Below are 15,587 nucleotides of genomic sequence, written 5' to 3' on the forward strand. Positions count from 1 at the left end.
GGCACCTGGGTGCCTCAGTTGGTTAAGCGTCTGCCTTCCGGTCAGGTCATGATCTCAGGGTCCTGGGATAGAGCCCCACATTGCGGGGGGGGGGGGGGAGGTGTCCGTGCTCAGCGGGGAGTCTGTCCCTACCCCCTCCCCACTTGTGCACGCTCTCTCACTGTCTCATAAAATCTAAAAAAATAAAATCAGGTTCTGCCATACTAGCTGGGTGGCCACAAGCAAGTCACAAACTAAGTGCGATGTATAAAACGGGGATAACTTCACCTACCTTACGGAGCTCACACATCACATAGTGACAACTCCATTACCAGGTACTTTTTTATTTCCCCCCAGAACACGAAGGCCTTATTATTTTCAGTGTTGTCTTTAAAAAGGAGAGGAGAAATTGGCATTGCTGATTCTTTCCCAGTGCCAGTTACCTTTTCTTTTTGCCTCCCTCACATCTTTCACTCTTCACAGGACTCACACTTTTTCCTTACCCTTTCCACTTTCCCTCTATCCCTTCCCTTCACAAACTCCACTTTTCCCTTTTTCTTTTCCTCCATTCTGCTTGGCCATCATGGTCCAAGACAGGATGCATTCCTTCGGGACGACTGGCCACAACCCCAAGCCCCAAGTATCTATCTTGCATATGTTCACTATCCATCAGTCTGGGAAGGACTTTTTTTTAATTAAAAATTTTTTAGTTTTTATTTTATGTAGGCTCCACACCCAACGTGGGCCTTGAACTCATTACCCTGAGATCATGAGTCCCATGTTTTACCAACCAAGCCAGCTAAGCGCCCCTAGGGAAGGCCTTTTTTTCTTTTAAATGAAAAAATAGGAAAAGGATAGGAGTCCCCAATAAAGTGTGCTTGTGGAGAGGAGGCTGAATCACTCAAACTCACAACTGTGACATTTTCTCTCCTCTGTATAAATTTTGGTCATAGATCTTAACTAGGAGTTGGACCAAAGCAAAACAAAACACGCATAAAACCACGGTAATCCCTTGCCATAACTATGGCTGACACAATATTCTAATTGTATACAAACTGGTAGAAGAAATGGATCTAACCTAGCCTAATGTTTCAACTAGTAAAAGGGACAGCCGTGAAGACTGGAACAGTCTGTTCTTTGCCCGTGGGTAGCCAGACACAGTCCCCAGGGTAATAAATTTATGAAGAGCTCAGCCAGTGTTATTATGCTGAAATTCAGCGTGCACAACTTCGGAGAGTGGGAGAGGCGAACTTGCCTATTCCCATACCTTTAGAAGAAACCTCAAGCAATGCAGAGACACTCATTAAAAACCTCCACAACTGGTTTTAACAGAATAGAATCACCCTTATTTTGACACGTGATAGCCCTTGTTCATCATCTATGAAGTCACAGTGCCAAGCCTAATGCAGTTCCCTAACTAAAATTCAAAAGAATTTATACCCTAACGCTGCACCCAGCACAGACCAATAAGGATTGGGATGATACATACTCTTTTTTTTTTTTTTAAGATTTTATTTATTTATTTGACAGAGATAGAGACAGCCAGCGAGAGAGGGAACACAAGCAGGGGGAGTGGGAGAGGAAGAAGCAGGCTCATAGCAGAGGAGCCTGATGTGGGGCTCGATCCCATAATGCCGGGATCACGCCCTGAGCCGAAGGCAGACGCTTAACCGCTGTGCCACCCAGGTGCCCCTGGGATGATACATACTCTTAAAACACAATTTGCTTTTTAAAAGCTTGTTTCAAGTCTCACCTTCCAGCTTTGGAAAGTAGGTGTAACTGGACATATTTATTACTTTCTGACAAGGACTGTTGTTCTAAGTCCTACATTAACTACCTTCATGATACCTATGAGATCTGGTACAAAGAGTTCTCACACCAAGAAGCAAACTGAGGGACAGGAAGGCTAAGTAATTTGTCCAAGGTCACACAGCAAGTCATTGCTGCAGGGCAAAGCAAGAATAGGACGACACAAGCAGGGAAGAGCGAGCAGGTCCTCCTGTGGCAGAAATCTTGGGAGGGGGGCACCTACACTGAGTTGTGGTCCCCCCAACAAAATCACTGTTATGGTTCCATGCTTTTCTCTTAACTGCAAAGTGGCATTATTTTAGCTTAACAGTGCTTTCTAAAAACTACCCAAGTAACTTGGGCATTTTTCTTTATGAAAACTGTTCCCATTAAAAGACATGTGAACAAGATGAAATGTGAGAGGAGGGATGGCACAGCCCTCCATCTAGGTCATTTGTCCTTTCACAGAAGTTACACAGTTAGTTTAGAACCACAGGCTGCCAGGAGACTGGGTCCGAATCCCGATTCCTCCAGCTAAGCCTTCAGAGATGTCCAGATGAGACACTTCCTACCACAGTGATGAAAGAGCGAGGACGTCTGTGTGTGAGGAACTCTTACAGCCTCCACTGAGGGTCCCCAGAGCCACAACTGGGCAACTCTTCTGCTCATACCCTTCTTTACACATACACACCCATTCGGGTCATGACAGATACTTTCGATAATTTCATGTGAAACATTTTACGTCAAATAAAAGTACTGAAAATGCACTTATAAAATTTATTAACATCAGACACAGCAATCCCATCTTACCCAACCCATGAATTTAGTGACAGTCAACTAGAATGGGAGTACAGAACCCAATATTCCAACAGACCAAGATTCCAATCCTACTTAATCACTTGCCACTGTGTGACAGTGGGCCAGTTAATCTACCACATCATCGGTTTTCTTACCTGTTAAATAAGAATGAGAAATGATTACATGTCAATGGAACGTTATAAAGATTAAATGATAATTTCATATATGTGTGTGCATACAATGTAACTTTTACTATACTAAGACTTCAATTTATTTCAAAAATACAAGGCATATATGACAAAACTAACACCTGTTCTTCCTGGCACATGGATATATGCATGTTTATAATTTTCTATATTTCCTTAAATTTTTCAAAAGAGAAATTAAAATACTAATCTTACCTACTTTTAATACGGAATCACCTATGTAAAGGAATCCCTGTGTGCAGTTAACCTTTATCAGCAGGACCACATGCTTTCATAACAGAATTTCTGGAACAATCGTTTATAGAAGGCAGACTGCAGACGTGAGAATCTCAGGTCAGAGATGTCCAAGACTTCCGACATCTAACCCAAACCTCTTTATTTTCCAAACTAGAAATTGGCCTAAGTGGTTCTTCAAAGTTACATCCAGCTGGTTAATCCCAAGTGGTCTTTAAGCACCACATTTGAGAAATGATTTTCTTGTGTTTTATTTCTAAGTCCAATTTTCTGACACAATTTTACAATGGAAATTCACGGTATTTGATTTTGTTCATTCAGCTGTATAGAGAGAACCCTGGTAACCTTGCCATCTTTATAATCTTAGTACACGGACTTCCAAGAACATAGAAATTTTAGCACACATAAAAATGAGTGAAGTTGCTCAAGAGAGTCTTTTCATACCTTTTGGTTTCACACCAAATGGTAAACTATCAACTATTACCTTTTATAGTAAGTATGTACAGCACATGGAAAATTAAGAATTTCTTCAATTTGAAGAAATGAATCAATGTTATAATAGAAACATTATTTTAAGATGTATCTTTGGAAAATGATTCAGACTTGTATATAAAGAATTACATACTTAAATGTCTGAATTGTATACTAATGATTAAAGATTATTCTTCAAAAATATTCACAAAAACAGTTCTAAACTAAGGAGAGCATCGCAATCAACTGGGCTAGCTATATGCCCACTACAATCAGCTAATTTTACTTTACTAATAAGAATTTAAGTTTAAAAAAAAAAAAGTGGTGAACCAAGGGCACCATCTGAAATAATCTGATGTTTTGTGGGGTTGCCCTCTATTTCCAGACAAATCAGCCTGCTGATGGTCGAATGACTGGGACATTTAGCAACCAGCACAGCACCCAAAATGGTTTAAAACATTAACAGATAAAACTGATTCTCATTTCCAAAACTTAATATTAATCGCACTAATGATGTCAAACAAGTATATGAAAGAAAGACACCACCAGGTTTAATACCTTATAAAGTATGTACAGAACTTGAATATTGTTGTAAGATACAATTCAAGTCACAACTGAATTAGCAACGTCATCAGATACACTGATACAATGAAAAAGCCTAGTTGGTTTAAAACAAACAAACAAAATGCATGTAAACCATAAAAGATTACAAAGTATTTTAAAATACACAACAGAATTCTAACCAGGAGGTTTAAATTTGTATTCTTAAAAGGTGAATATATTATTTACAATCTTTAAGTTTCACAATTTGTTATTTTTACATGATCTTTATTACCCAGATAACATAAAACAATAAAGAGCTCTTTTAATACCATTTATACACAGAAAAAAATCAATAGGGAGATCGGTAAAATGCACTAGCCATAGTAGCTAACATACTAAAGGCCAGGGACTTTATTCATGGACTCAAGTCACAAAACAGACTTAACCAAAACTGCAAGCCAGGAAGCAGGCACTCGCAGAGACTTCACCGCAGGGACCCAGCTTCCTGACCTGAGAAGGAATGCTTATAAATAACAGTTCTGAAGGCAGACTTCTGGGAGGAATGGACGAGATCACCTATGGGAACTAATGAGCGCACTTACGTATTAAGAGAAGACTGCCCCACGTATGCGCGTTCACAGCACAGGTCACCGTGGGACCTTCCTCCAAGGTTTAAAGACCTCAACCTGCAGTCAGTCAGTCCTTAACAGCCAAAGTTTAAAGCACAGAATCCTTATTGGAGTGTTCAGCCCAGTCGATTAGCAAAAGCGATTTCTAAAATGCTTCAATACTGATGATATTAAAGCTACCAAAACTTTGTCATGATCACAAAGATTTGGCCTCCTGGGTTAGAATCCAAAGTCATTTTGCCTTCTGACAACGTTGCAGAGATGTTAAACACTTCTTGATCTCTCAAACCATGGGCATCTGCCTCCTAGGTTTTCTGTCTGTCATAATCTCCAACCGTCTTCTTGATGTGTGACAATTTGCTCTTCAACTGCTTGCAATAATGCCTCTTATTTTTGTAATCTGCAGACTAAAAAGAAAAATAAATAAACCAGGTAAGTTTAACAAAATAAAAACAAGTTGTGTTAGCTGCTAGGAAGGCAGAGGTGAATAAAAAAAATCACGGAATAGTCAAATAAAATTGCTGGGCTGATGAACGGAGTAACAAATACAGGCACCGGCAGTTTCTCTGACCACACAGGCAGTTTATTCTGTTTGCTCAATCATGCCTTCTAACCTGGGTTTTACAAAGCATGCGCTAATTTCTAGTGATTTGCTAAGTGACCCAAAAAACTTACTGGCCTTTTTGTTAACACATCACCTAAAAAATCAGTAAAACAGGGGTGCGTGGCTGGCTCAGTTGGTAGAGCATGTGACTCTCGGTCTCAAGGTTGTGGGGGTCAAGTACCACGTTGAGTGTTGAGTGTAGACATTTAAAAATACAATCTTTTTCTTTTTTTGTAAGATTTTATTTATTTGAGAGAGAGAGCGTGCATACGCGCACGCCAGCGGGGGAGGGGCAGAGCGGGGCTCCATCCCAGGACCTAGAGGTCATGACCTGAGCGGAAGGTGGACGATTAACCATCTGAGCCACACAGGCACCCCAAAAATAAAATCTTTTTTTCTTTCAGATTTTTTGGTAAGATTGTATTTTGATTTATTTGACAGAGAGAGAGAAAGAGAGCACAAGCAGGGTGAGCAACAGGCAGAGGGAGAAGCACGCTCCATGCTGAGCAAGGAGCCTGATGCAGGGCTCGATCCCAGGACCCTGGGATCATGACCTGAGCAAGGCAGATGCTTAACTGACCAAGCCACCCAGGCACCCAAAAATAAGATCCTTTTTTTAAAGATTGATTGACTGACTGACTGATTTGACAGAGAGAGAGAGAAACAGGGAGCCACCTACAGGGAGAGGGAAAGGAGAAGCAGACTCCCCACTGAGCCTGAGCTGAAGGCAGACACTTGACCAACTGAGCCACCTAGGTGCCCCCCCAAAATAAAATCTTTTTAAAAAAATTAGTAAAACAAAAACTGGTGATATTGGTTGACTTGGGAAAGGAGAAATAGGTAAATGGGGAACAAGACAGGGATTTTACTTCATACTCTTCTTTTTTTTTTCTTTTTTAAGTAATCTCTATGACCAACATGGGGCTTGAACTCAAAACCCCGAGATCAAAATTCACATGTTCTACCAACTGAGCCAGCCAGGTGCCCCACTATATACTCTTTTAAACTCTTGCATTTAAAATTATGGTGTTTGTGATTAAAAAAAAAAAATTAATATAAAATCTTTTAAAAACAAAGTTTTAAACCAAGAAAGACTGATAACACCAAGTGTTGACAAGGATACGATGCAAAGGGAATCTACACAGCTCATTGGGAATATAAACCGGCAAACCAGGAAAGCTGTCTGACACCATTGGCCCAAGGTCAGACAGACACTCGCCCAATGACCCTGAAATTTCACTCCCAAGTGTACATCTAAGAAATGTGTGCACATGTGCACAGACACTTACAAAAATTTTTGAAGCTGCATTAGTTATAAAAGCCATAACTTGGGAACAACCCAAGCCCCAACCAAGCCCCCACACTGGGTTCCATGCTCAGTGCGGAGCCTGCTTATCCCTCTCCCTCTAATCCTCCACTGCTTGTGCTTTCACTCTCTTGCAAATACATACAGAAACACATAAATAAATAAACTCTTAAAAAAAATCACATATAAAAAATACATACTATATGATTCCATGTACATAAAGTTCAAAATAGGCTAAACTCTCTATGATATTAAAAGTTAGGATGGTGGGGCGCCTGGGTGGCACAGCGGTTAAGCGTCTGCCTTCGGCTCAGGGCGTGATCCCGGCGTTATGGGATCGAGCCCCACATCAGGCTCCTCCGCTATGAGCCTGCTTCTTCCTCTCCCACTCCCCCTGCTTGTGTTCCCTCTCTCGCTGGCTGTCTCCCTCTCTGTCAAATAAATAAATAAAATCTTAAAAAAAAAAAAAAAGTTAGGATGGTAGTTATCTGTGGGGAGAGGAAAAATTGGAGGAGAGCACAAGAGGGGTTTGCCAGGGACACTAGGAAATATATTTCTTCATCTGGGTGCCAGGTACAAAGGTATATGGTCGCTTTTAAAGATTTTTTATTATTTATTTATTCATTTTTTTAAAGATTTTATTTATTTATTTGACAGAAAGAGAGAGTACAAGCAGGGGGAGTGGCAGGCAGAAGGAGAGGGAGAAGCAGGCTCCCCGCTCAGCAGAGAGCTAGAAGCGGGGCTCGATCCCAGGACCCTGAGATCATGACCCGAGCCGAAGGCAGACGCTTCACCAACAGAGCCACCCAGGTGCCCCTACACTTCAACTTTTTTTTTTTTTTAAAGATTTTATTTATTTATTTGACAGAGATGGAGACTGCCAGCGAGAAAGGGAACACAAGCAGGGGGAGTGGGAGAGGAAGAAGCAGGCTCCCAGCGGAGGAGCCCGATGTGGGGCTAGATCCCAGAACGCTGGGATCACGCCCTGAGCCGAAGGCAGACGCTTAACCGCTGTGCCACCCAGGCGCCCCTACACTTCAACTTTTAAAAAAAGCTTGTAAGAGCTGGTTGTAGCTGCAAACAACGAAATTAAGGTTCTAACTTCTGTTACAGTTTTCACCTTGCGGTTTTAGGGTCTTTTGTCATCATCAGTGCTTGTGTGACAAGGTGTTCATGGTCATTTCAAAGGTTCAAGAAAAAACACATAATAGAAAATTCTTCCTGAAAGCACCTTACAATCTGGGATACTTACTCCCTTCACTTGCTTCAGTCTATTGTACTCATCAGCAGCCGCCTATTAATGAGAAACACAACAGAGTATGTTTAGCGGGGCATTTTCTCTTTCAAAAATAACATTCCTGATGTTCTATTAGAGCTAAAACTGACAACAATGCCAAAAATGCAGGAAATTAAAATAATGAAGTCTTTAGGTTCTTACAACTATTATAGTCAGCAAGAGGGTCTGAGGGAAGCCAGTAAAGAGAAATCTGTGACTTATTCCTCACGTTCCATTCACATAGACAGGTAACTATTTGTTTTGCTGCCTCTCATCTCTCTCCATGTTGGTCCAGGTGCCATGCTGACACCAGAGAGATCTTCTGTAAAGCATAGCTCTCATCTGGTTACAGCCCTTTATGAAACTGGTCTGAGTTCCCCAGTAACTAACTTCAATATATATGCATATGTATATGTATACACGTAAATATATATATACACTCACAATAATATATATGTATTTGTGATGTATTCTTAGTTATGTATATATTTAAGTTAACCTATTACATATTATACATATCTAAAATAATTTGAGCAATAAACTAAACTAGTATTGGATTATAACCCAAAGTATAAAACAGATATCCATGAATCAATACTGACATAAAACATAAGATAACTTCTCATCAAAGATGGTGTGTGTCTAGGTGCACTTTTGCATGAAGGGGATATTTTAACAACTAATATTTGGGTGACAACCAGGTGATAGAATTTAAGGCAGTTTATTTTTCTGTACCCAATTCTGTAATGTTAATATTTTACAGAAGAATGAACTGTGTTTATGAATAGAAAAATATAGCTTTTTTTTTTTTAATAGGAAGGGATATACGTACATAGCCTATTGTTTTGTACTTCTTAACTACATTAGTACACTCTTCAATTTGGAAAGACTTCATCCAAGACTGGACTTCAGTTATTTTTCAAGGAAATCAATTTGAGAATTGCTAGCAAAATTTGAATCAGCCTTAACAGAAAAGATACTATATCTTCATAGATTAGAATAACATCATATATAATATACAATTATCAGGTTTGAATTTACCATGTACTCTTCACTTTCTTCTCTATAATCATCCAATTCTTTATCTAGGCGAGAAAGTTCTTTATTGACCTCATCAAGTTCTGCTTGTAAGCTCTTGTATTCCTGCAGGCCAGTGTCAAAATTTCTCTTGTAGAGTTGTCTTTGTTGATCCGAAGTGATAGGTGGATATTCCCTAAAAATAGAGAAAATGACTACTTATGACTCTAGCAGACATAAAATCCAGTCTTCTTCATCAAAGATAATGCAGCTGGTGGGATGTAGAGAATGACAATCTCATGTTTTCTTTTTGTTGCTTATGGAGAGAGGAAGGTGGGATGCAAGTAAGTTCTCTTAAGAATGATCAGTCAGTTGAACATCTGACTCTTGATTTCGGCATAAGTCATGATCTTGGGGTAGTGAGATCGAGCCCCTTTGGGCTCTGTGCTCAGCACAGCATCTGCTTAAGATTCTTTCCCACTCCCTCTCTCTCTCTCTCAAAAAAAAAAAAAAAAAAAAAAAGAATGATTATACTCTATACATCACTGCCTTTGGCTTTAAAAATACTATGCTTGGTGGGGGGAGTGCAGTGCCTGGGTGGTTCAGTCGGCAGAGTGACTGACTCTTGGTCTCTGCTCAGGTCACGACCTCAGGGTCCTGGGTTCAAGTCCTGCGTCTAGCTCCACGCTCAGTGGGGAGTCTGCTTGAGATTCCCTGTCTCCCTCTCACTCCACCTCTCCCCCAGTTCGTGCATGCTCTCTCAAATAAACACATCTTTAAAAACAAAATACTATGCTTATATAATTTTTAGAAATAAAATTAAAAATCATTTATGAAATTGAAGGTTCAAGTCATAGGAACTCATTTATTTTAACACCACGTGATAATAGAATATTTATGTTTGAAGTCTCAAAACTAGAATTCGGGAATACAAAGTTATGTTTTCTTTTTCTTTTTTTTTTTTTTAAAGATTTTATTTATTTATTTGACAGAGATAGAGACAGACAGCGAGAGAGGGAACACAAGCAGGGGGAGTGGGAGAGGAAGAAGCAGGCTCATAGCAGAGGAGCCTGATGTGGGGCTCGATCCCAGAACGCCAGGATCACGCCCTGAGCCGAAGGCAGACGCTTTAACCGCTGTGCCACCCAGGCGCCCCCAAAGTTATGTTTTCATCATCACTGTGGCAGAGCAGCTGACTGGCAGCTGGCTGTTTTCTGCTACCAACTACAGTCTTCAGATTGTTTTTTTAATTGATCTTGTTTTCCTAAGCAGAAATAGCTTATTTTAAGTCCTTTAATTATACAAGTAGACTTTAAAATGTACATGTACAAAAATACATGCTCATCGTATAAATAATGTGACAAAGGCACTACAGTGAAAAAAGCCCTGAAATTCTGTATCACTTGTATCTCTCAATATACTAGCTACTCTTTACATATCACCGTGATGGTATTAACGAATAATCCACCGAGGAAATAACTCTGAATTGTTGCAGAGGACTAAGGAACTTCATAGCAACATGGAATTTCAATTTTGACATCTAAATTGACCTAACATCTTCATTTTACGAAGGGGAGAAATTAAATGATTTGCTCAAAAGTAAAATAAGAATTCAGGTTTCTTACAAGTTTTCATTTAAATCTTCCGTGATTCAAGTTAAAAAAAATATTTTATACCTAGATGGCTGAACTTGGCCAAGAACTTCTTTTTTCGAAGATTTATTTATTTGAGAGCACAAGCAAGCGAATGTATGAGGGAGAGAGAGAGAGTCTCAAGCGGACTCCCCACTGAGTGGGGAGCCCCACACGTGGCTCAATCTCATGACCTGAGCCGAAACAAGGGTTGGGAGGCTTAACTACTGAGCTACTCAGGCGTCCCTGACCAAGAACTCTTGTGGAGAGAGGGGAAGGTGAGGTATGAGAACCACCAGGAGACTACACCCTGAGAAGCAATGTTTTGATGAACCACCATTCACACCGCAAATGTTTCTGATTTGCGTCCCACTTCTCAGAACACTTGGGCATCAAAGGGCTACGCATTGCACATGAATATAGCTGGTAATGATGACCTGTAACTCAACCACCAGCACACATAGGAACTTAACCACAGCCTTGGGCAGAACACTGAATTGTTAACTTAATTGTTTACATAACTGTTTGCCAAAGTCCTCTGGATTAAACTTTTAAAAGAATCTCCGGTCTCATGCTGAAACCTTAACGTAAAAGTGAATGCCAAGACAAAGCCATAGCACCGGTCCGGGAATTTTATAATCAGTAACCGAAGTTCCTCTATACTGGTGTTTTATTTGTTTGGAAGACCTTTCTTGGGTGACTACTGGTGCGAGTTCAACAGTCACTTTGTGGAAGACTGTGTTTTTCTTTTTTAGGACACAGTCACAGCCAAGCATGTCCCCTCCCCGTCAATCTTCATTACCAAAGAGTACTAAGGGGGAAAACCTAACAACCAGTCTGGGCTGTCGGAGAATGAAACCATACCAGCCAACCCCAGCTGAGCAAGCACTCCCCAAGCACTCCCCAGGCCGGCTGGCCCAGGCTCACACCCCGATCCCGTGCAAGCGGTTCCAGCACGAGGCCACCCACTACCTGATCCAGTCCTCCTCCAGCTCGTCGCACGACTCGCCCCCGGTCGTGTAGTCTGTTTCATAGTGGTCCTGCTCGGGCCGCTTGGACCTGCCCGCTCTTCCTTTCGTGGGGGCCCTCTTGGAAGGCGTCTCCAAGTTGCCGCTGCTGTAGCGAGGCTGCCGGCCGTCATCCACAGGCGAGGTCACCGGCAGCTCCTGCACCACTTCGGGCACCCTAACAAAACAGCAATCAGCTTTCAGGGATCGCCAGGGACACTACAGCCCTTGGCCAGTGTAACCACAAAGAGCAGCGAGAGTACGCGCTGGGACGCATCTCCACGCCCAGGTGCACGCACGCAGGCAGTTCACGTACTCAACACAAGGCAGACCCCTGGGCTCCTGCGTGGAGGTTCACGCAAGCTCAGACCCCCTGGAGCACACCAAGTGGCTTGAGGGTTCCACCGCAAGGAGAGCCCACTTGTAAAACCTCCTGAGTAAGACGGATCTGAGACCACTGCAGGAAGCCCGGGCTGATGTGGAAGGGGTGTTCACCGGACCGGGGCCAGGGACTCACTCCACAAAAGCTGGTCAGGAAAATAATGCTCAGTATTCTTTTCTACAGGTTCTTCCAGCTTCATGGGATGCTGGGTGCAGAAGAGAAATGCACGTACCTGGCTACCTTGGGAAGCTGCTCTCAGACGTAAGCATTTTTAGTATTAATTTTAGACTCTTATACGTCAATTTTCTTTTCAAGATACAATCTTGGAAAACTAAAATACTAAAAATTTAAATTGCTATGTTAATCCTATAGCCATGGAGACTGAACAGCAGGGAAGGATTCTCGTTAGACGTATTTTCCTAACGCAATTAGTTAATACTGCATCAGATGTTTAATTGCATGTGTTTCTGCCACGAGCATGAAAATGAAGTCAAACACACAACAGAATAGCAAGAGCTGTGGCAACTGTTAAGCACTTCTGAGTAACCGCCATGCAGAACTTAACTTTCCCTTGTAGCGGAGCTGAAGGAAAAGGAGGCAAAGGACACACCAGAGACTTTCCAACCTCAGCCTTGTTATTCGAATCGACTATTAAAAATATCCGAACATTGTTGTTTTCTCATTGCTTTCAACTTAAGAGAAACTAAAATCCTGAGCTTTGTCTATGAGGCGTTCTCTATTTTCCAGGTGATCCAGAACTGCTTGCTTCTAACTGTTGTCCAAGTCTTCAGATTTCTATCACACTTACTAATGTCTTGTCGAAGCCTAAAGCCTTGGGATGTGTGTGCATAGCTGGGGGTGGTAGTGGGATTTACGCCTTCTTTCTGAATGTATTCGCGGTACGGTGGCTTTGCGTGCTACGTTATTGCTGCATCTAAAGGAGGGAAAATGTGACTTTCTCCATGAGTTAATGAGTAACAAGTTCCTAGACACTCTGCCAAAATTGCCGGGTATTATGCTTCCTGCTTTGGGAATGCAGTAGGTGTATTGGAGGGAGTAGGGGCTAGAGAAGAAGGAAGCCAAACAGCAAAAGAAATCAGAAAAGAACAAAACCTAAAACATTAAAACAGGCCTCCTCTCATAATTACATTTGACATTGACAGTATAGATCTTTACTTTGTCGGGCTCCCTGCTCAGGGGGAGTCTGCTTCTCCCTCTCCCTCTGCCCCTTCCCCCTGCTTGAGCTCTCTCTCCCCCTCTCCCTCAAATACATAAATAAAATCTTTTAAAAAAATTAATAATCTTTATTTTGGAAGTTTTCCACCTCCCACTCTCCTACATACTTTGAAACACTAAAGGGTAACATACTTGATACAGCATAAAACCTAAACACAAAATGCTTACAAGTATTTACAAATTAAAGAGTTAGGTAATATGTATACCATCAATAATCTTTGAACCCACTTTTAGATACAAATGCCAGTAGGTCATAATCGGCATGACCCTGAAGAGGCAAGCAGCTGTATGCTTTCCTTGGTTTCCAACTCAGTCTCCAGGTCCAGAAGTTCATCCTTGTGTTTTCTTTCTTTTCTATTCATTTGTTTTCTTCACACACCCTCCCTCACATGCCTTTGGTGCTCCTACCTTGCCCTGACTCTCAGAGTAGCTACCGTGTGCGGTATTCTGCCATGGTAGACTGCCACCTCCATGTGAACAAGGACATGGTATTCCCAGGGCATCTAGCCAACTACTGTGTACATGGCAGGTGTTCAAGAGAATTCCTGAATTGAAAACACATTCACAAGAATCCTCTTTTCTGATGACACCAGTATCAGTGAGAGAAGAGTAACGAGGCATGATCAACATCAGTGTCCTATGTACATGGTATTTTTTATTTTAAAAGATTTTATTTATTTATCTGACAGACAGACAGCCAGCGAGAGAGGGAACACAAGCAGGGGGAGTGGGAGAGGAAGAAGCAGGCTCACAGTGGAGGAGCCTGATGTGGGGCTCGATCCCATAATGCCAGGATCACGCCCTGAGCCGAAGGCAGACGCTTAACGACGGAGCCACCCAGGCGCCCCAATGTACATGGTATTTTATTTTTAATTTTTTTCTCAAAGAATTTATTTATTTGAGAGACAAAGGGAACAGGGAGGAGAGGCAGAGGGAGAGAGAAAAGCAGACTCCCCCCTGAGCAGGGAGCCCAATGTGGGGCTCTATCCCAGGACCCTGGGATCATGACCTGAGCCGAAGGCAGATGCTTAACCGACTGAGCTATCCAGGTGCCCGTACAAGGTATTTTAGAACTATCACTATTATTGGGGGGACTATCTGAGCCTTGTCAATCAGAGAACCCCCATCTCCCTAGCCTTGGGAATGACAATGATCCAAAAAGGACCAATCAGGAATCTTTCAATATATTTTATATGTCAGCTTTGGGAAAGGACATTCCATTTTCCAAATCCTGTGCTGGAAGGTCAATGTAGCCTGGAAAATGTGGATGACTGTCCTGCTTTAATAGAAGCTGTACTGAGAATAAAGCCCACATAGCAACAGGGGCCCTGGTAACCTTTCTTCTGAGTTCCTGGCCCATGCCATTCCTGAAGTAAGACCATCCCTTGGTCTAATGTGAACCAGTGAATTCCTACAATTCATATATAGTCCTAACAGATTATCCTACTAGCCTCTTTACGCTACCATACAAGGTTTCATTGGCACTCCAGGGTGTCAGTCTGCCTTGAAAGCTCTGTGACATGTCAACACTCAACTTTCTTGACTTGTAAAGATGAATTCATCCTGGATTTGGACAGGATAGTAAGGAATGTAACTAATAGGGGGTATCTCCTAAATTTAATTAGAAAAGGTGGAGAAGCAACCACTTTCAATTAAATTCTCCTATCTCCTAACCCAGTATGAATTCTGATTGCCTTGAAATTCTAAGATATAGGACATTATGACAAGTACAAGGTGCCAGATGTAATTACCATATAATTCCACTTTATAAGAACTCCAATAATAAAATGCCTAGTTATAGACATCAAAATTGTGGTGGGGGGATGGGGATATCAATGAAGAAAGGGTACACGTGGGCCTTTTAGAGTGCTTGATATGTCTCTCTGTTGGTGTGGTGGTGGTTACTTCAGTGTTCACACATGTGAAAAATCATCAGGCTGTATGCTCAAGATTAGTACTCTTTACTGAATGTGTGTTATGCTTTGGGGGGAAAAATCTTAGTGTTGAGGTACCTCATCCTTACCATGGACCTCAGACACAATGTTCCTGTTCTAATTCCTTGCCTATCCACTAGATAGCAAGGAGAGGAGCTAGTGGGCTACTAAGCACTTTTATGAAAGCCTGACTAACGTGCATCCCTACCTACCCCATCCAAGGGGATGTGCTCTGAATCTTCCAGAGCATACAGTACTCTGCCATGGGCAACACCTGGCAATTTCTATTATTTCTTAGAGGCTCCAAGTTCCTTCCAACATTAGTGCATACAAATCAGGAGATAACGTCCTATCACATCCCTTAGCACCGTCCCCATCCTCCCCTTCTTCTGGATTTTGAAACTAAGCATTACTTTCGCATTTTCTAGACCTTCAAAAAAGTTCTAGGGTGTTGGGGCGCCTGGGTGGCTCAGTTGTTAAGCATCTGCCTTCAGCTCAGGGTGTGATCCCAGAGTCCTGGGATCGAGCCCTACATCGGGCTCCCTG

The 15,587-nt window shown here is 41.8% G+C and overlaps 1 protein-coding gene across 3 annotated transcripts in view; it reads right to left on the reverse strand.

Moving 5' to 3' along the window:
- Nucleotides 1-2,530: 2,530 nt before the first annotated feature.
- The window catches only part of OCLN (occludin), a 51,489-nt gene continuing 38,432 nt past the window's right edge, over nt 2,531-15,587 (reverse strand). For all 3 annotated transcript variants that reach the window (XM_045809798.2, XM_045809797.2, XM_045809799.2), the window contains exons 6-9: nt 11,455-11,667; nt 8,876-9,047; nt 7,811-7,852; nt 2,531-5,055 (exon numbers count right to left, since the gene is read on the reverse strand). In XM_045809798.2, coding sequence (XP_045665754.2) covers nt 4,954-5,055; nt 7,811-7,852; nt 8,876-9,047; nt 11,455-11,667 — 529 coding nt within the window. In that variant the 3' untranslated portion in view covers nt 2,531-4,953. The remainder of the gene's footprint in view (nt 5,056-7,810; nt 7,853-8,875; nt 9,048-11,454; nt 11,668-15,587) is intronic.

Source organism: Ursus americanus, chromosome 5 (assembly GCF_024610735.1).
Source record: "Ursus americanus isolate L20-20 chromosome 5, mUrsAme1.1.p, whole genome shotgun sequence".
In the NCBI taxonomy this organism is placed as follows: domain Eukaryota; kingdom Metazoa; phylum Chordata; class Mammalia; order Carnivora; family Ursidae; genus Ursus; species Ursus americanus.